At 51.9% G+C, this 20,350-nt stretch overlaps 5 protein-coding genes across 5 annotated transcripts; 3 read left to right on the forward strand and 2 right to left on the reverse strand.

Annotated features, from left to right (window-relative positions):
• Nucleotides 1–1,974: 1,974 nt before the first annotated feature.
• BU25DRAFT_217134 (uncharacterized protein) lies at nt 1,975–3,473 on the forward strand. Its single transcript, XM_033701267.1, has 4 exons — nt 1,975–2,562; nt 2,640–2,668; nt 2,761–2,904; nt 2,958–3,473. Exons 1-4 carry the CDS (start codon nt 2,412–2,414, stop codon nt 3,369–3,371), a joined length of 738 nt encoding a protein of 245 aa, XP_033556376.1. The 5' UTR covers nt 1,975–2,411; the 3' UTR covers nt 3,372–3,473.
• BU25DRAFT_217294 (uncharacterized protein) lies at nt 3,474–4,290 on the reverse strand. The gene has a single exon (XM_033701269.1). It carries the CDS (start codon nt 4,100–4,102, stop codon nt 3,575–3,577), a length of 528 nt encoding a protein of 175 aa, XP_033556377.1. The 5' UTR covers nt 4,103–4,290; the 3' UTR covers nt 3,474–3,574.
• Nucleotides 4,291–5,048: 758 nt separating this feature from the next.
• On the forward strand, nt 5,049–14,709 carry BU25DRAFT_403259 (uncharacterized protein; the record flags this gene model as incomplete). The annotated part of the gene is made up of 7 exons (XM_033705073.1): nt 5,049–6,656; nt 7,005–8,590; nt 9,001–10,856; nt 10,929–11,448; nt 11,505–13,279; nt 13,331–13,767; nt 13,817–14,709. 7 exons carry the CDS (start codon nt 5,049–5,051, stop codon nt 14,657–14,659), a joined length of 8,625 nt encoding a protein of 2,874 aa, XP_033556378.1. The 3' UTR covers nt 14,660–14,709.
• Nucleotides 14,710–15,060: 351 nt separating this feature from the next.
• BU25DRAFT_435084 (polysaccharide lyase family 3 protein) lies at nt 15,061–15,881 on the reverse strand (the record flags this gene model as incomplete). The annotated part of the gene is made up of 2 exons (XM_033708893.1): nt 15,061–15,458; nt 15,512–15,881. 2 exons carry the CDS (start codon nt 15,879–15,881, stop codon nt 15,061–15,063), a joined length of 768 nt encoding a protein of 255 aa, XP_033556379.1.
• A 2,339-nt stretch (nt 15,882–18,220) lies between these two features.
• Nucleotides 18,221–20,323, forward strand: BU25DRAFT_415533 (tRNA splicing endonuclease-like protein subunit). The gene is made up of 2 exons (XM_033707559.1): nt 18,221–18,798; nt 18,852–20,323. The coding sequence occupies exons 1-2, from the start codon at nt 18,695–18,697 to the stop codon at nt 20,008–20,010; spliced, it is 1,263 nt and encodes a 420-aa protein (XP_033556380.1). The 5' UTR covers nt 18,221–18,694; the 3' UTR covers nt 20,011–20,323.
• The last annotated feature ends 27 nt before the right edge of the window (nt 20,324–20,350 follow it).

A 20,350-nucleotide genomic window follows, 5' to 3' on the forward strand; every position in this document is an offset into this window, starting at 1 on the left:
CTCAACAATCAGGCGTGCAATTTCCCACTCACTCACTAACATCTCCCCAAGCGAGAGACCCAAAACACTCCGCATCCACATGGTCCAATACATGGAGAGGACCCGTTGCGCCGTTTGCTGTCTGGGAGAAGAAGGTTTCATAGCTCTTACCTAAGATACCAGAGAGTCATGTACAGCAGACTACAGGACGGTTTGCCGGTTACGATGCCACCCGTGTCCCACTCCGCCATCGCGATGCAAGTGTGCAGGACTTGCAACCTTCTCCACCATGATGGAAGCCCAGCATGACGGCCTTGCTGTCCATGCTACCGCATGAGAACCGATATTGATGCCACCGAGCACAACATTTGTGTAACTGCTACAAACCCAGCACACACCGCTTCAGCTGCACCCACTCGAGAGAGGCAATGCATTGCCCACGGATTTGGGTTTCGGGAGACATTTTTCGATATGACTGAGGTCCCGCATTTCCAATACTAGCGGCAGCTCCCAAAAATGGTATGGATTGGACAACGCATCCAGCGAAGTCAGACTTTCGATCCAGCTAGTGGACGCCTTGCAGCACTCTGAATCCTAGTTTGCGTCGAGCTTCTGCGAAGTAGCAGATTCTTCCATGCAGTCCTTCGCTTGCCAGGCGCCAGAGCTGTTCTGCCGGCCCGTAGAAACCGAGCTCTGACGACTTCATGATTTGGATCTGGTGTTGGTCTTCAGCCTCGGATGGGCGCGCATCACGACTAGGATTCGTACACTAAGCAGACGATAATTGACTCAACAGGTCATCGGTACTCGTATCCGCGAACTGAGTCGTAGGCGCACATGAAGCGAGGCTGTCACATCTGTCTTTGATTTGGATCTTCATGTTCCAAACAGATGACGTTCAGTCAGCTTGAACGGCGTCAACTGATGCACAGTTCGCGCCATGAGACATCCTGCTTGCGTACGTCCAATCTATGAACACGGCAGAACGGGCGAGCATGCTCCGCAGAGTAGGTTGTATGCGCTCCGTCAGTACCTATCCCCTCGAATAGGTATTGGTGAAGGACGTCGCCACTCAATGTTTTGCTAGACACCTGTCCTGCAGTCACCGCTGCAGCTTCAATCCTGAATTGTACCCTGCAGTTGTTCACAGCCACGGCCAGACGATCATCGACCAGGACCAACATGCAGAGAGTAAGCACGTTCAGGGTATGTGTTTAACCCAAGACTCGTCAGCTAGGCTGTCATATATTGATTGCTCTTGACCATGCTCAGGCGGAACAATTCACTCGTGGGACTCCATCATCGGTCGTAAGCACGGGATGGTACAGCATCGGAGCATACTGATCTTCCAGCTTGAATGACCTTCGATCTCACGAACTATCTGAACACGTACGCTAGCAAGGCTTCACAGCATTGATCGTATTTGGAAGTCAGGTTTAGATTCCACCGAGATTCTTGCGGCTCGTATATCAGATTGTTGTAATCTGGTATGACCAGCGCATGGTACGCAGCATGACCAGAACACCACGTGAAGTGGTGTGCTCCAAGAAAACGTTGCGACGTGCAACTTGTTTTTCGAGTTCAAGTCGTACGCCCCTCGAGATTGCAGTTCGATTACTGCTAATACGCAAGGGCATCAGGGTCCATCCTCAACGGCATCAACGTGCGTTTTGAGTTTCGCTGACAGTCGCTGCGTCGCAAATCTGCGGTCTGGCAGACCCTGAACCTGAATTGCACTGTTGAAGCCGCACAATGAGAACCAGAACACTCAACATTTACCGATACTTTGCGCTCAGGCAGAAGAGGGGCGTGTTGCAGACGGGTGGATGCTGCATGCATCTCATCAGGCCTCGAATCTGGTGATCATCAGGTGTACCTGGGCAAAGCCAGGATCCCAATCTACACGATGCAGGTGCGCACAGATTCGACGAAGCAGCTACAGTCTGAGGCGCCGAGCCTCACGATAATTGATCCCAAGCCTCGAAGTTGAAGAGGCGTCTGTTTTTAGCATGCGGCTCAGGGCTGGCTGCTGAGACGCCTCGGTGCTACGTTGAACGTTTGGTGCCTGTCTCCAGATCTCACAGATGCAGGGTCCTGGGGGTCACCGGTTGCAGGTGTCCCTTGCGGCTCTCCGAACAACGTCCATGGCTCAACCCAGATCCGTCGCTGAGGTGACTGGGGGTTTTCGAGGCCAAATAAACATACCTGATCGTAGACAGAATTGCTCTCGCACCAGTTACCCCCGGAAGATGATGTTGCCGAGTCCCTTGTTACCGGCGTGGCTTCCCAACCTGTCAGTAATGACATCGTCGCGCCCGACGAGTCCGACCACCACCAACTTTGTGCTCTTGTCCTCAACAACACTGCTCTGAAACTGAAACACCCCACATTCTGCTCGTATCGCCTTGTTTCGCCCTTAGTGCCTGATCGCAATGCCTATCCGCAACCCATTCCGTCGTGCGCCTGGCGCTGAAGCCACCGATGAGGCGCAACGCAATGCGACCGATAATGGATTCAAGAACACAGCGGTCTCTGGAGCGCAACCGCTGCAGATCCAAGATACAACTGAGTACAAATTGAGTGGTAAGACGTTCCGCGTACTTCCGCAAATGTGGTCGCAAGAAGCGCTTCATATGTACGAGCGCTTACTGTAGCATTAGAAATCAACGACAGCGGAGTGTACCTGCCCGTAAGATGCTCCCTTAAGACCTGAAGAGTTGCGATCGCAATGCGACAATATGATCCTCCTCAGTTTGAGCCTTGAATTGACACTTGCGCCAGCCGTCCCCGCAGCAGGAGAAGCCCACCTTCTGGCATTCCAAATCCAATACCTCTACCACATCCTCGAATCACCGAAGCCTGCTGGCCGAGACTGAGCCGTTCAACATTTCGCGCGAGAGCTTCGACTCCTACAGGCGATCATTCGTACGTTCGCAATAAAATGATCTTACCCTGAATACCCCCGCTTACAGGCGCAGGACATCTCCGCACGATCACCTATTACAGACATAACCGCCGAGACATACCCGCGACAGTCACTCGATGCACGACGATCAATGGACACGAGGCGTTCTCTTGACGTCCGCCGTTCACGAGCAACACCTCGATCATCTATGCAACAAGGACGTCCTAGCGAAAGCACAGACCGAGTGCCAGAGGAGGGGTTCGAGGACGTGGGATTGAATGACGAGCCCAAGCCAGCGCCAGCGAAGAAGCGTGGTATCTTCTCACGATTCGGCGACAACAGCAATGCGGATAGCAAGCAGGAAGAACGACCATCGTCTGGTCACCATTTCTCTTTAACCGGACGAAAGCGCGCCGAGAGTGGAAAAGGCGAAGAGCTGAAGCCTATGGGACGACAGTCTGTTGATGTGTCGGTCGAGACACGGTAGATACGAAGGGAAGATGTTTGGACGATACAGGGAGGAGTACACTAAAATTACCCTCAGCATTTGGGTATAGGCGAGGACTGGGTGTAACGAGACGTTTAGGAGTTGGTTTGGCAGCATCACCCACACAGCATTGGGTCGGGACATTGGCTGCATTACAATCGCTACATCACAACTGAGGAAGGGCAACATGATAACGACAACATCTAATAATGAATTCTAATCTTCAAGTCCCCCAGCTCCAGACTAAGACCAGAGCCACGGCAACGGCACTCAGATGTAACACCGCAAACTGTGCCGTTCCCCTTGACAATCACAAAAGCAGCACCAGCACTCCCGCACCGGCACGCAACACTTTTCTGATCAGTAACGAGCCGAGCGTCTCGAGGGTGCGAGCAAAGTGCGATGTGCGAAGTGGCGCGCGGTTGTTGGTTTGGTGTCGTCATAGGGCAGTAGTGGCTGAGGTAGATACAGCCTATCAGCGCTAGGTATGCGGCATGTGCCACCTCGGCCGGCACGGCCGAGGTGGAGTTCGACGACAATGATGTGCTCAAGTTGAAGTTAAAGTTGTGAGGTGCAGAATGCATTTGAATTGGGGTTTGGCGACGCGGGCTGCTGATGGGCGCTGATGAATGCCGCAGGCGTGTTGTTTCTGGCTGCCCGTATGCACACAGCTGGCAGAATGCAGTCCTCCGTTTCGAGAAGCGCAGCGTCGAGCACCCTGCATGGCACATCTACCCATACAGAGCAATGCTGTCTCATGCGTCCAGAGCATCTGGAAGGTGCATACATAATGTTCCGTCGAGGATGCTGTGCCTAGCCTGGAGTATGGCAAGAGCGAGGATGGTGTCAATGTTCCCACTTAACCTTCTGATGCACGCCGCACTCAACGACGCCACACCCGACCCCGATAAGGGCTGTGGAGATTCGCATGAGTGAGGCCTCGGGTTGTAGGCTATTAGGTTCGATGGCGACAGTTTAGAAGAGTTGCGCATATGAGAAACGAGCAGAAACTACCCCAAACGAATTAGCCACTTGATGGATTCCCGAGCGACGATTGCGCTCGTCGATGCTTTCGACACAACTACCCACAATGTGAAAGAGCTTGGATGTCAATGTCAGGCTATGTCATTGCCTATCATGCGGTTAACATGCAGGTTGGCTGTACCTGCCCGTGCCGCAGGGCTGTTCAACCTCATCAACACCTTGGTTGTCGCCATCCAAGGCAATGCACGGAACACCGCAGAACAACGACCATACAAAGCGCTCGAACATATCAAACATGTTGCTGCCTGCCAGGTTCCTGCAGTGGTGGCGCTGCGGCATCTTTGCTCATGGTTGCGCAGAGGTGAAGAGGCACTTCACGGTGAAGGTGAGCGTTTGTTTGCGGTACCTATCTGGCACAACATCACACGAAAACTTTTCTCACGCCCGCTCAAAACCTTTTGTCACCTTTTGGACAGTTTCGCTTTCGCCCTGCATTTTACTTCTACGACCACACCCACGCTGTCCGCTCAGCTTGTGTCTTGTGTATTTTGGATACTCTTGAAACGAGCAGCAGGAAGTTGTTAAACTCCAGTCTGAGAGCGATAGTGTACGTCCCATCCTTCTAGAGCTGGTCAACCGAAAGTAAGCGCGTTGTTTTAACCATGAATCACAGATCTCTGCTCAAACGGGAAAATGGCTCTCTCTGGTGGGCAATGCCCATCGGCAGCAGCAACATCTTATCTAGTCCACCATGTTGCGCTGCCGCCGAAGCTACCTCAAGCTGATGACTTTGACGCCGGACATGAGCGCTGCCTCCTGGACACGAACCTCAACGCGCTATATGCTCTCAAGCCTTTCGTCACGAGCCAACACGATAGCACAGTCACCCACGCCATTGCGACCATCGAGAACCTCCGGCGAAGTCAAGACCCGCACGGCAACGTTAGCGAGATTCAGTTACGCAAGCTGCTCGAGGAGCTTGCCAGTGGCCAGAACAAAGGCTCTATACCACTGGAGATCAAGGCACAGAATGCGGGTGTCCTTATCAGCTCCGATGGCGACCAGGTTACGTTCGAGTTCCTTGAGCTTTCTCCTGACAACAAGAGTACCATGCTCAATGGTCGCCTGGTCCGTAGCTTCCCAGGTCATGCTGCGAGTATTCCAATCTCCAAGCTGCAAGAAGAAGGCTTACAGAACATGCTGGCCGACACAGTGGCGAAGATGAGCACTCAAGCCGCTCCTGGCTTTCAACCTGTAGCACGCAAAGCTGGCCGGGATCATGACGAGGACCGCGACACGACTCACCCTGGAATGGTGACCGACTATCTCTTCAACATTGTCGCTGCTCTTGGTAAGACGACCGCTGTCACTCGCATAACCAAATATACTCGTGAAGAGGTTTTGTGGGACAACTGCAAGATGCCCTGGCGACGCTCTCCCATGTGGCTTCTCGTTCGAGTCACCCTTCAGCTGCTCCTCACTCGGCGAGGGCCCAAGTCGTCGATCCCTGATAGCCTATACAAGGTATTCATGGTACACCTTCAGTCCTTGATCCTAGCACATGTCCAAGTCTACTGGAACCTGTTTGGCAGTGATTATATCTACGTTCTCAATGCCAAAATGCTTCGTCGACTACGCAAGCTTGAGGCTCTGTCACAGCTCGACTGCGTCCTGCCCTCTTGGATGGACTATATCCGGACATGTATGGTTGACGCTTTTGGATTCATGGACAAGAAGTGGATGGCTGAGGCTCAGAATACCCGAGCAAACCTCCAGGCTGCCAACCTTAAGTCTTTGCGACCCGAGGACGCCCTTGACATGCACCTACCCGAGCTCGACACTTTCCTAGCAAGTGTGCATGGCAGAAAGGCCACCGCCGCTTGCTCCGACTTCAAACCAGGCCTTTCATACCCCACCTTTGCTAAGAGTAATCTGCCCGAGGGCTTCAGTAAAGCCGACGAGTATCGAAACTTCCGTTTAGCTGCGGTAGAGAGCTGGGTCCAAGATTTTCTCCAGTCCTGGAGCGAATCGCATCGCAGCGATCAAACAACCTGTGGGCAACTTTACAATCTGATGAAGAACTATCATAGCAGTGCCAGTGTTGCGTATCAAGGTCTCCCGTCAAGCATGTCGGTCATGTATCTGACTATTCTCGAAATTTGGGTCGCTTGCGACAAGTCAGCATGTAGCTTGTTCGCCCTTCTATCCACGTACGATCCTGAAGTTCGACTAGTCGAGTTGCAATGCTTGACGCTGCCTCTCCGAAGCCAAATGCAGCGGCTACGGGCAGTGGAGTTATATGTTCAGTCACGAGAACGATCAGCTTCTAACGAGACATCACTCTACCGCAACTTCGGCGATGGGTTGTCATTTGCTGTCAAGTACTTTGACAATAGCACTCATCTTCAAAACATTCTGCTGCAGATCAAACAAAATGCGGCGACGAAACGTGCAGAGAAATGTAAAGAACTGGCCCGACTGAAGTCACAATACAAGAAACTAATGGATCAGTACAACGCCGCACAATGCGAGTATGTACCGATCGTCACCAATCGTTATCATAGATACATCAAGACTATACACTCCAACCACTGTAACCGATGCTCTCTGAAGGATCAAGCAGATGGTCTCGACATTGATATCTATGAGTGGCCACTCTCTCCCTACCAGCCTATTGCTAAAGCAACTGTCTTTGAGCTGAAAATTCCAGGGTCATTCAGCGCATGGCGAGACGCATCAACCTTCGTCATCATCAGTGTTCTTGGCTGTAAGAGTAGCAACGCCGAGAAGCCCCAGCACTCATACATCCTGAGCGGTCATCGCGACTTATCTCACATGCTGGACTCACAATACCATTTGCGACGCATTGTTCCGTTGTCATCAATAAAACCCCATTCGGTAACTCATCGCAACAGTAAGAAGGTTGTTCCACACCTGAAAGAGGACGACGTCTGTCTGCAGAACGGTCTACGCTATCAGTACTTTGACACAACTACGGGTGCGTGGACTGCAGCGCAGACACCAAGTGGGGATTTGCCACAGAAGTGCATGTATCAGATGCCTGCCCGCTCAAAAGCTCTTGAGCATTACCTGCACAAGCCGCCTTCGGCGCCTGATGGAGTCCAGCCGAACGAGGTAATAGCCAGCCTGTCAGATTGTCCGCCACATCTATCCATCGAGGAGTACAAGGCTTTTGGAGCTCTTCCGCTGGGTCGCAATATCTTCTATTCGAACATACTCATGCAACTCGCTATTCCGACGCTAGACTTTTCCAAGGTCGAGACCCAGTGTCTGATGTCGCAGACGGTGACCCAAGTCGGCCTTCCTAATGGTGATGTTGAGCGCACAAGCCACCGCATTCTCACGGACTCGACCTTTGGATCCACGTTGATAGCGCATCTTGAAATCGCTGCGCAACGAGTGGAAGAGAATTGGGAGTCTTGGAGAGCGATGGCTACCTTCGTCCAGCTTGCTTGCCGTGTCACGAACCTTACGAAGTCCACAGAAGTTCGTCAACGCTGCTTGCAGTTCCTGCACAAGGCCCGAAGGATCTCGATCACATGGCTCCACCGTCTTAAAGCTAGAGCAGCTTCCTCTACCAACGACGAACAGCGAACCGAGCTTTTTTCCAGAGCGACAGAGATTGCATTGCTTGGTACTACTACTTTCGATGTCGAGGACGAATTCGTCAACGTCGTTTTGCAACAGCAAGATGCAGTATCTTCGCTTCTGCAATGCTCGATTGCTGTGCAAGAGAACAAAGATCTGATCTCAGGTACAGAAGGTCTTCAGAATTCTGCACTGCAGACATGGCGTTCATTGATGTATCGCGTCTTCTCAAAGCTGCGGAAAGTAATTTTGTGCGATTGTACTGGCCTCAATCAAGCAGTGCTCGAGTGTTGGACAGCCTTTCAGCCTGCGACGAACGCCACCTGGAGGATCCTTGATGATCCTCACCACCACTGGCTTCATATCGCCTCAGGGAAACTGCCGGTTCATATCAATCTATTGACCGGCGAACTCCTGGTCAATGGGTTGCCACTCACACGCCTACCATCCGAATTTCTAGCACATCCCATGTACAAACTGTTATTCTCAGCATCTACACTTGAAGTCGTTCCTACTGATGAGCCTGGAATGCGATTTTCTGCTAAGACGACGTATCATGACCATGAGCTTCACTTTGGTATGGCTGCAGCAGACATGCTGGTAGTCGCAATTGGCAAGGACAAGAAGTAAGTGACTACTTTCACGCAAACGCTTGTATGCATTGACTTACGCTAATTTACCATAGGTTTGATCTAACACCAGCACGTGTGTTTGAAAATCGAATGCCTCAGGCGTTTGTGACATCTTACATTCATTGGTACAATCATGATACCGAAGAGATCGTGTTTCGACCGCAACACAGCCCTTGGCGGTCTTCCGATGTCCACCAGTGGCACCTTCGACGTCACGGCAATTCATGGCGCCTCCATAAGAGTAGCCAGGCTCTGATGAATATGAAGAGCAAAGATACGCAGATGATATCGTCTCTGCTTAAGTCGGTAGAAGACGAGTCGCACATTCACGTCTTGCAGGACACGGATTCTCACTCGATCGAGATTGAGGTCCCACGGCTCAAACTCGACTTCCACATTGTCAGTGGTGATCATCAACTCCAATCGCGCCAGTACCGAGGAATGATCCTTGATAACGACCAGAGGATCGGAACACTGATTGGCTTGACTAGCAAGTTGGTTCTACGACGCGCACAGTCTGCGAATGATCGGCTTGTACTCATACCCGAAGGTGCCGTGAGATATCACAAAACCTTGAGTCACCACTCTTCCGTCACTATCGGAAGGCAGGAGAGAAGTACCGTTCATGCCTACCAGCTAGATCCAACACTGGGACGTGTATTGGACAATGGAGCGATGCAGAGCAAGCTGATGCTGTGTTATTTGCATGCGCTCACATCACACTGGCTGCCAGATCCGCTCACACGCTACACCGGAACTGAAGCGGCACTGACCATCCTGAGGTCGTCAGCTGTTCGCTCTTTTGATGCATTGTCCCTCGAAAACGCAATGCTTCTGAACAAATTAGCTACTCTGTCACCGCAACGTAAATTCTACCCTTCACACGAGCGAGTAATGCAGCGGATTGAATGGGACCCGAATCTCTCCTTTCAATCACAGCATGGCGACTTTCAAGTACTTGTCAGAGAGATCTTCGATCACGAGAAGAAGATGTCGTTGTTCCACTCGAAAAACATCTTCGAAGCTTTGAGTCGCAGTGACACCGCGTGGATATCTGCGATCAACTCTGATCTTCACGAGCGGGCCTCCATTCGATCATCTACCTTTCAGGTTGCAGGTTTTGGAGCCGAGTACTTCAAGACCAACGTCGATAGAGCTTATGACGCACGAGACCGGCAAGCAAATTCGGAACGCGGCCGTAGAGCTTTCCTAGCTGTATCGATGTTTGTCCGAGATCAAGCTTTGCTCGACGAATCCATCTCGAACCTCAGAGTCTATCAGAATCATTTCTACAATACGGAAGTCAAGGGATTCGTAAGTGCACACGATCCGCCTGTCCTGCGTTATGACTCGAAGTGGTTGGGTCCTCCTTCGCCTCTGATGCAAGAGCTTTGGTGTACGCTTCATCATTCTCTGGCCACAAAGTCTACCATCAGCAATAAGTTTGATGTTCTGATATGGCTATCGACCATGGCATACGCCACTAAAGCAGACATGAATGTCATCCGAGCCCTTGTGGCATTCTATCGAATGCCGCAGTTGGCCTCAACCCAGATTCCGACAAAGCCTCTATTCCGCTTATCGCACGGGAGTACATTCAATATTTTCGAAGTGCAACATGCAGCTGAACGCGCTGCACGGTCTTACGAAAGCTCTTCTGAAGCGCAATTGTGCAAACAAGGATCTGAATCAGACGATCAGCATCTGAGGAGAATCGAGTCCCTTTTCGAGAACCAGAAGGGCGAAGCTGTGCAGACTTTTGTTGCTGCGTTACAGACTCAATGGCCTCGGGAGCATCCCAATACACCGTTCTCAAGTCACATGAATAAGTACCTGGATACGGCCCCTGCAATGGACACCATCAGAGCCTTGTTTCAATCATGGTACGACAATCGGGCCTTCGAGCAATACATTAGAACGATATCGAGTGTTATCGAGCGTTTACCCGCTGCGTCCATCGCAACACCACGCTTCGATGTACCGGCGCCGTCCAAGAAGACAGAATTAGGACCTGATGGTCGATACTGCCATCCAGCGACGATATTTACTTCGAGACCGCCGAACATTGCATGCGGTTCGTCAAATACGGATGATTCCTCCCTTTTGATCGCCCCACAGGAGCCAAAATTGACCGCTGTACCGAAGTCCCTTGTCTCAACCGAGACCGAAGTAAAGGACCGACTGGACGACTTCTGCCAGACGTTAAGTGCATGCGCCAAAACCACGTGTGAGCAGAATTATGTCGACAGCTTGCGCACTAGTTCTGCCTCACTCCACAAGCACGAGGACGAAATGGACGTTCAGATCTTTTCGGTGGACGATCATGCGCAAGGATTACTTCGACAGTATCTTTCGGCATGTGAAGAGTACTTCACGACGTTCGGTCGCAGACTTGAAGGAGTCCTCGAGATTGGATCTACTCACAGCAGTGGAATTGCATCTTCCATCAAACTGTCACCTCGTCTTTCGCCGTCATTCTGGTTGAGCCAACTCAATCACGACCATTACAATTCTCTTTCAGCAGAGTGGCGGGCTGTGATGGTAGAGTTTGGTTTAGCTATCACCAACCTACACCGAGCTCAGAGGCTGGTCGCGCTCTTGGATAAACCTGTTGAACTCAACGAAGAACTTCAGCACGTCAGCCATACGAACTGGAATCCAAGCAAATTCCCGGAAACCTTGCTCCTCGAAGCTGAGAGCGGCATTCTGGTACGCAAAGTACAAGCGACGATTGCTGCAGAGATGATGGAGCCGCTGGACGCTCAAAACACCGTGATGCAATTGAACATGGGAGAAGGAAAGTCGTCCACGATTGTGCCCATCGTTGCGGCAGCTCTAGCGGATAGGAAGAAGTAAGTTCCGAACTTTCGAACAATATTCAGTTGCAATCACTGACCATCAACATCAGATTAGTCCGGGTCGTCGTGGCAAAGCCCCAGAGTAAGCAAATGCTCCAGATGCTTGTAGCCAAACTCGGCGGCCTGCTCAATCGCCGCATCTACCACATGCCGTTTTCAAGAGACCTTCAATTGAAGGAAGCGGACGTTCGGGCTATACGCGAGATGTATCAGGATTGCATGGCTCACCGAGGAGTCCTCCTGATCCAACCAGAACACATCCTCTCATTCAAACTCATGGGCATTGAGTGCCTTCTTACAGACAAGCCGGGAGTGGCTCGTCTACTTCTGGACACTGGAAGATGGTTTGATGACGTTTCTCGTGACATCGTGGACGAGAGCGATGAGAACTTCAGCGTCAAGTTCGAATTGATCTACACCATGGGATCTCAACGATCTATTGGGTTTGCTCCGGACCGCTGGATTCTCATCCAAGAAGTCATGGGATTGATTCCAAGGCTTGCTGCTCAAGTCAAAGCCATGTTACCGCTCTCAATCGAGGTTCAGCATGAGGCCAATGGCAGGTACCCTCGAGTACGGATATTGCGCGATGATGGAGCCAAAGCCTTGCTCGCTTTGCTTACAGAACATATCATTAAGAACGGTCTGACTGGTCTCCCGATTTGCAATCAGCGAGAAGGAACTCGGGAAGCGATCATGCAGTACATCTCGACTGCTGACCTGATCGCGAAGCAAATCCATGCCGTGGAACAGAGCAGATTCTGGACTGTCGCGACTAAGGAGCCATTGTTACTCATGCGAGGCCTTATCGCAGGCGGCGTGTTGCGCTTTTCTTTAACCCAGAAACGCTGGCGTGTGAACTATGGTCTGGATCCCACTCGCATTCCAAGCACACAACTTGCAGTGCCATACAAAGCTAAAGACTCGCCGTCGCCACGATCGGAGTTCTCTCACCCGGACGTTGTTATTCTTCTGACACTTCTGAGTTACTACTATGGAGGTCTTCAAGATGACGACCTCTTTGACTCCTTCGTTCACCTCCTGAAATCTGATCAAGCCACCATTCACTATGACGAGTGGGTACGCACTGCAGCTCCTGAGTTACCTGCCGCATTTCGACAGTTGTCTGGAGTCAGCATCAAGGACCGCGTCATGTGCATTCAACAGATCTTTCCCCACTTGCGATACTCTAGGGCCGCCATCAACTATTACCTCACATTTATCGTCTTCCCGAAGGCGATGAAGGAGTTTCCTTCAAAACTGTCCGCATCAGGCTGGGACCTCGGTGCTGTCAAGAAGCACCCAACCACCGGCTTCAGTGGCACCAACGACACCTTGCATGTCTTGCCCCTTGCAGTCAAGCATCTTGATCTGCCAAGTCAGAGTCACACCAATGCCTTGGTCCTTGGGTATCTTTTGCAGCGTGAGACATCAGTCGAAAAGCTTCCAGCTCGGTCGGCGGGAACTGATGCTGAGCACCTCCTCATTTTCATCAACAACCTGAAGCCTGAGGTTCGTGTAGTACTTGACGTTGGCGCACAGATACTGGAGATGAACAACACCCAAGTCGCTCAATGCTGGCTCTCCATGCGCAAGGATGATCGAACAGAGGCAGTGGTGTTCTTCAAAGACGAGGAGTTATCGGTGCTCGATGTGAGTGGGCGCATTGAGTCTTTTCAGACATCACCGCTTGCAAAGCAGCTTGACCGGTGTCTCATCTATCTTGATGAAGCACACACTCGTGGGACGGATCTCAAGCTTCCACGCAACAACAGGGCTGCTGTGACTTTGGGTGCAAATCTGACCAAAGATCGCTTGGTGCAGGGTAAGGACTAATCCCATCTATAAGATTTCGTACATACTAACAGCGTTTCAGCTTGTATGCGCCTTCGTAAGCTCGGTAAAGGCCAGTCTGTCGTATTCATGGCTACCCAAGAAATATGCACAAAGATCTACGAGCGAACGAAGCAGGATCCCGATAAGCCCATCACAGTCATCAACGTGTTGTGCTGGAGCATTGGCGAGACTTGGCTCGATCTGTCGAGGAGTATGCCACTTTGGGCTGTACAGGGTCACCGCTACGAAACACACAAGCACCTTCTGAATGGTGCAAGCACGACCTTGTCACAAGCCCAAGCATTCCTCGAAGATGAAGCCCAGAGCATCGAAGACCGATATGCGCCAGTCACAAAGAGCACCGGTCAATCCATACTACGAGATCTGACTAATCCCAGCATCAAGCAGATTCACTCGCGTTGTGTTGAATTTCAGGCAGTGGATTTCAACTCCGCCATGTTGCACGAAGAACAAGAAGTGAGTTAGGGAATCAACAAGATTCATGTGCAGAGCTAATCTATCGTAGCGTGAGCTGAGCCCTGAGATTGAAGAGGAACGTCAAATCGAACGTCCACCCAAGATGATCGCCGAGAAGCACCGTCTCCATCCAGACCTCGCACATCTTGCGCGCTCTGGAGAGTTTCCCAGCGCGTCATCAGCGTTTGAGCCCGCTTTCCAAGCTCTCAAGTCGACCAGTGCTGCTGAGCACTACGATCTTACTCAATTTCCAAAGCACCTCCTTGTCACAAAGGACTTCATGCGGACAGTTAAGATTCCTGCAGTCTCCAGCTTTGTCTCAGACTCCTACCAGAGACCGGTTCAGTGGATTCTCTCAGTTGTCGATCAGGCCCACTCAAACGTCTTCAAGCACCTGATTGTTCTCAGCCCATTCGAAGCGAATCAGCTGCTGTCAACAATCGCCAAGCACAAGAAGGTAACCTTGCACCTTTACGCGCCGCGCTTCAACGCCAGCTTCGCACCGCTCGACAAGCTAAAGCTGCTCAACATTGGCCGCAACTTTGATGAGGGTCGAGTTCCACAGTCGCTCACAGTGCAGCTGAACCTCTTTGCTGGAAGTCTTTACCTTCGCTCTTTCGCCGAGTATGAAGCTGTCTGCGACTTCCTGGGTCTCCTGCGAGGCACAGCTGGCCCTGATCAGCAAGTCTTCGCCGATGGCTTCATCGATCCTCCTAGTGGAGAGTGGGGTCTGAAGACTTCCCCGGTGCAGTTCTTGCGCGCTTTGCTGATGAAGATTCGGAAGGAGGGAGAGGGTGTCGAAAAGACGCACATGGGCAGATTGTTAGGTGGCATTCGGTTGGAGGAATGTGACTTCGAGACAGAAGTTCCGCAGAATCAGGGTAAAACCTGACCTGGGACACCGGTGTCTGTGGTTCTGAGATAAATAGAGGTGGATCAAGGTGGTAAGAATGAGTTTTCGGATACGCTTGTGATCTGGCTCGCTTGCTGTCAGTCAATGTCAGATGTTGGTGGTGCTAAATCTTAAAAAAGGGTGCATGACGGACAACGCATCGAGAGATCCGAGGCAAATGAAAAGATGGAGCAGAATCGGATTTTCAACGAGTCAAAGCAAGATCGTGTGATCATTGAGATGTATGGAAAGTGCTTTCCATTGTTTTTCTGTGCTCATACATAGTCTAATCCAAATTCTCCACAAGAAAAGAATGACGCCCAGCGCGTTGAAGTCAAGTCACCAACTTTTCGCTTGCCATGAGCCAAACGCCCATTTGCTCGACCTTCGAAGCGATCAGCTTAGCAAGAAGCCACAGTGCTGAATACGCAGGTATCGGAAGCACCAGTGGAGACGGACTCGGGCTCGTTGCCGGGAGTGGTACCCTCGAACTCCTCGCAGATCTCCTTGACGTCGGTAGCGCAGGTAGCACTATCGATGGTGGCGGTGTCGCCGAAGTTGGGGTTGATGCCGACGAGGAGCTTGCCGCTGTACGCCTTGACGTTCTTGACGACAACGTGACGCTCGGCGCTCTCCTTGCAGTTTCCGCAGGAGCGGTAGAGCTTGCCGAAGTCGGCGACCTCGAAGCCGTCAATGGTAACGGTACCGGCACCGTTGTGCTGGATGACCTTGTCCTCGGCGCCAGTGGCACCTCCACCGGTGATGGTGGCGTCACCGTCCTTCTTCAGAGTGAGAGCATCTGCGCGATTGTTAGCATATGTGAAGTCAGCAATGGATTTTGGTGGTGCGTACCCTCGCAGACTGCGGCCCACCAGACGTTCTCGAGAGTGCAGGAACCCTGGCAGTGGATACCCTCAATCTGGTCCTCGCCGATGATGACGTTCTTGAGAGTGGCACCGTCAGCGAGCGAGAAGACGGCGTCAGAGTCACCGCCCTCGGCCTGACCAGTGCAGCTGACACCACGGCCGTAGGTCTTGAGGCCACCGTCGAAGGAGCCAGTGACCTCCTGGGTCTCGCTGAGGGTCTCAGTGCCCTGGGAGGAAGGGATGGAGATAGTGGCGCGCTTGGTAAGGCTGGAGAAGCTGGTGGGAGCCTTGTAGGAGGGGCCAGCAGCGGCGGCGGCGGCGAAAGCCAAGATGGAAGCAGCGACGGAAGCCTTCATGTTGATGGTGGTTGGGTGGAAGTAGGTGATAAAAATCGAAAGATTCAACGAGTGTTGGTGGTTTGAGCAGCGAAAGTGTGCGTCAAGCAACTGTAGAGAAGAGAAGTGAAGAAACTGTGAAGTTGAAGAGACTGTTGATGGCTCGATGATGAGTGCAGAAACTGATGGGTGCGGTTACCGCTCCATCTTATACTCATGCAGTCCATCTTGGTGGACCCATATCTCGGTCTTCTCGAATGCAGTCAAAGCCAGCGCGAAGGGAATAAGCGCATGCGCTTGGGCCACAGATAGAGTGAGCATTGGACATAACAGCGCTTCCGCGATGCCAAGAGAGACTTGAAACCGTCTACCGCACCCAAGAAGGGAAAGGTGGAGGTTGGTTATCGGGATGTAGGAGGTTTTCTGGCGCGAAACCGTGCTCATCTCTTTCGAAACTAGACACGCCGGGGTAGCCCAAGCCTCGCGAATCGGTAGTTGTTATCCGTAGTTCCAGATGGGGGATAGAGCCCGTCAACGATTCGTTTCAGGCTACCGACCCATAGTTTGCTCCAGTGAAGAGGCAGTGTTCGTTCACTGGGATGGGCTGACAATCTGCCAAACCTTGTTGAACATGTCGTGCATGACAATGTCAGCGGCTGTGATGCTGTAGCGATGTCCTGTCAACTGGTCTTCATGCCATCATCAAACCGCGGATTGGTAGACAGTTTGAACCACCATCAACTGCATGAACAGATGGCATGAGCATGGTTATTCGATCATAGTGCCCTTGCAATATCTTCACGTTCTCCCGGTTCGCGTTCCGAGGATCATGAAACCGTCAAGCAGGGTGTTTGAACGGTGGAAGAAACGATTGCAGGATCGACTGATTCAATGAGCAGGGAGCGTTCATCGGATTGGGATCAGCGTCGTCATGCTCCGCTAGCAACTGGGATGCAGCTCCAGCAGGCAAAGATAGCCAAGTCGAACTCTTGTTTACGATGCAGCGCGAGGCGAGCCCCCGTTCTCTGTGGTAGCAAACAATGCGCTGTTTCTCCGAGGCCACTGCAGGGTCAAAGCACTGTTTCGATCAGGCTGGTGAGAAGTTTGGTCGTGCAACAAATCGCTCAGGAGATGGAGATGTGGGTAACATACGTCGCAAAGTAAGGTGCCAAGGTCTTGGCCCCCCACAGTCGCCGGCGCAGAAGATGCTTGTTATCCCTCCGCCCTGGTCTTCACCACCAATCTGACTCGACACGACCCCGCCTTATCGGTCAATTTCATTTCGCCTGATGTCTGCTCTACGCGTCCTCATCTATAGTGTGGCGTCGAATGCTGCCTCGACTAAAAGCGGCGCCTCGTGCTATGGTCCAAATATCAGACGTCACGTTGGGAGTGAATGGAAGGACTAGATCTATTTCTATATGCCCTGATGACGCGGACTCATTTTGAGGATGGAGAACGGCTGTGCAGGGCCATCGCCACCGCGTGAGCCGCTGTGGGAAGGAGTGCTCTCGCCGTGGAAGTGGGAGGGGACACTGACCTCATGAGCCGTCGACACAATGACTTGAACGAGGCGAAACTACAGCAACAATGCTCTGAACAGGTGCGGTATTGCTCGCCGGATTTTCGCCTTTTCGCGACGTCGTGAAACTTCTTGACAATGCGTGTGGTAGTGGTGGCTGAGGAGTGGCACAGTAACAAGCCACTCTTGGCTGTATGCCAACATTTCCCCGGGCGAACGTCCCTTACACACACCACCACTACACTCCGGACTTGATTTCTTTTGCAATCGTGTGCATCTTTCGCAATGTCGACACCGTTATTCCTTCCACGTCGAAGATAGTCCTGTGGCCGGCACTGATTGGGTCGAACGGGGGAGCCAACCTGACAGCGCTGAGTCCGTCGAGTATCCTAGTCCATCTCTTTCGTGTCGGCTGTACATCTCATTGGAGTCATCACATCGTTGAGCGTCGTTCGTACGCCGCGCTGGTGAGACAAATGGGAGCTCGTGGAGGTGCTCATCTACGCACAGAGATCTGAGGACCCATCCTCGATCTTCGGGCAAGTCGACGACCCCGATGCTGTTCAAGGCCTACAAAATCCCTTGAACGTAGATATGCACTGTTATCAGTGATATGAAAAATAAATCCGGACTGATTGAAGATGTCTTGCAGGTTTATTGACTGTTGACGTTCTTTTAGAGTTGCCGACCGAGCCGTCCCCATCAAAGCGAAGCATAGACGAAGACGTCGAGATAGGCTTGCCGAAACAACCGTAGCGCAACGTATGCTGAAGCTGGCAAGGGTACAAAACGTCCTCACGAACCTGTGGAGCGTTCATGATAGGCAATTTAGCCTATGCGGATGTTATCACAGTTTGATGAACAGGAGGTGTAGTGCCAGAGGTTTGCCATGTACCTGGATAGATACATGGCGTGATTAGGTCAGGACTTGGTCTCTTCGTATGGTATAAGATGCTGCTCCAACCCGAACGACACAACAAGTCAGACTGGAAGCATCTGCTTCGAGACTACCCTTAAAGTGCTGATGTTTACGAGCCGTCCAATGTTCCCAGTGTGCAATGTCACCCACGAATGCTGCGCAGGAGGTGCAGCGATTCGATCTCATGACGACAATGCAGGCTTAGAGACGTTAGTTTTGTTTCCTGCGCCTTCAAAAACAGGACAGATGGAGTCATGTTAAGAGTCAGTGTGCAAGGCGAGATAATACATATCTGTTATCGATAGCAGTTCAGCCCTACGCGAGTCATAGCTCCAAAGTTCGTGCTCTTGAATTCTCCGCGACTGAAACACCAAAGCCTCATTCACAGTCGCCATGGCTGACGCGGATGAAGACGTCTCGCATTTGGGCGCGCAAGAAGGAGCAGAGAATGACCCTACCGAAGAAGCGCAAGACTTCCGCTTTCTCGACAAGCTCATGTGCGCTTCCACACACTTCTTGTATAGCATGAAAGCTAATTTGCCTGTGATAGAGGAGGCCACGATGTAGCGCATCTATCTCTTCCCAAGCGTGGAGAGAAAGACTTCGAATCGCACTCAACGAACCTACAACTCGACACACTCGAAGCCTCGCGGCGGGCCATGCACGGCGTACTGTCCTGGCAGCGAACGCATACACAGAAGAACCACATCTTGGCGCAATACCACCCAGAGACAAACACAGTCTGCGTAGACAAAGTCAAGTCGCAACACTTCCAGACGATCGGACGGTCGAGAGGCGGGAAGGAATGGTTGCTGCCCGAAGAAGCGCTGTTTATGATCGAGAGAGGAAGCCTGGACTGCAGATGGCCTGTCAAGAAAAAGGAGGGAGACGAGCAAAGCTACAAGACAGAGGATGGCGCGCCAATGAGCTTACAAGCAGCTTATGCGGCGTTCATCGGCTACGAAGAAGGCGTGGGCGGGAAGTTGACATTGGAGATGTATAACGTGTACGCAGGACTGAAGAGGTCTGGGTACGTGGTGTTCCGCACAGGCACATGGAATGAGGATCGGGGAGACCTATTGATCAACTACTCAAATTCGCAGGTCGAAGGCAGACTTGGATCGAACATCTTCACTCGCTTCTTCTCCGAGATCTGGCGGCGAATAAGCCAGCCATCCTACACGATCGCACCCGCAAACCTTTCATTTGGCCCGCTCATCAAGCCCGGGCTCTATCAAAGCTACAGTGACGTATTCCGCCTCATGCAGATCATTCCTACGCACGATCGCAAGACGCCACCATCTTTCACCCTCCCTCCAGCCGCCGAGAACCCCTTCCGTGTACACTTCGACGTCTACAGAACCACATCAGGTTTCCGCAAGACTGCACGTGGAACTCCTGACTTCCGCATCTGCGTCATCAACGCGCGCGAAACACCTATCCCAACAGGCGCACAACTGAACGATCTGTTTGCACAGGTGCCGGAAGACAGACCGAAAGCTGGCACACAGCACTACCAAAAGCTGAAGCATGGATGCAGGAATGTACTCCTGGCTGTTGTTGACAACGGAGTGCCTAGCTACATCAGAGTAGCTGATGCGCCGTTCGACGAGGTCAAGATCTATGAGCGCACATGGACTGGGCCAAGAGGCAAGGGCGGGAGAGGAAGAGGCGGTGGCAGGGGTCGAGGCAGAGGCAGGGGAAGATGAAGATCGATGACTTTGCGGCAATCCAAGTTATCGGGCACCGTCTTTGACGTCTAACGCAAGAGATCACATTGGAAGGTTCGACTGCATAGAAACCCGGCGTATCCTGTCGATGCTTTCTTAATCGTCTCAGACCCGTACCTTGCGCGGACTATCGATAGTACTCGTCTGAAATACAAACAGCAGCCACAGGAGATGAATGACTGTCACAGCGTTTGACGTAGGGACGGTTCACTGCTTCGCTACGCATCCCGGAGAGGGATTAAAGGATGCGTGCCACACCAGGAGTACGATATAAAATGTCAGGAAGTACAATGGCACAACTACTTCCAACTTCTGTGCT

The sequence above is a fragment of the Macroventuria anomochaeta genome, assembly GCF_010093625.1.
Source record: "Macroventuria anomochaeta strain CBS 525.71 unplaced genomic scaffold BU25scaffold_47, whole genome shotgun sequence".
NCBI lineage: Eukaryota > Fungi > Ascomycota > Dothideomycetes > Pleosporales > Didymellaceae > Macroventuria > Macroventuria anomochaeta.

What these genes read in the sequence shown, in the direction of transcription:
- BU25DRAFT_415533 (XM_033707559.1), top strand. Translation starts at nt 18,695, where the DNA reads ATGGCTGACGCGGATGAAGACGTCTCGCATTTGGGCGCGCAAGAAGGA. An exon ending in CGCTTTCTCGACAAGCTCAT is followed by an intron (nt 18,799 to 18,851) that starts GTGCGCTTCCAC and finishes TGCCTGTGATAG; the next exon opens with AGGAGGCCACGATGTAGCGC.
- BU25DRAFT_217134 (XM_033701267.1), top strand. Translation starts at nt 2,412, where the DNA reads ATGCCTATCCGCAACCCATTCCGTCGTGCGCCTGGCGCTGAAGCCACC. An exon ending in AACTGAGTACAAATTGAGTG is followed by an intron (nt 2,563 to 2,639) that starts GTAAGACGTTCC and finishes CTGTAGCATTAG; the next exon opens with AAATCAACGACAGCGGAGTG. An exon ending in ACTCCTACAGGCGATCATTC is followed by an intron (nt 2,905 to 2,957) that starts GTACGTTCGCAA and finishes TTACAGGCGCAG; the next exon opens with GACATCTCCGCACGATCACC.
- BU25DRAFT_217294 (XM_033701269.1), bottom strand. Translation starts at nt 4,102, where the DNA reads ATGTGCCATGCAGGGTGCTCGACGCTGCGCTTCTCGAAACGGAGGACT.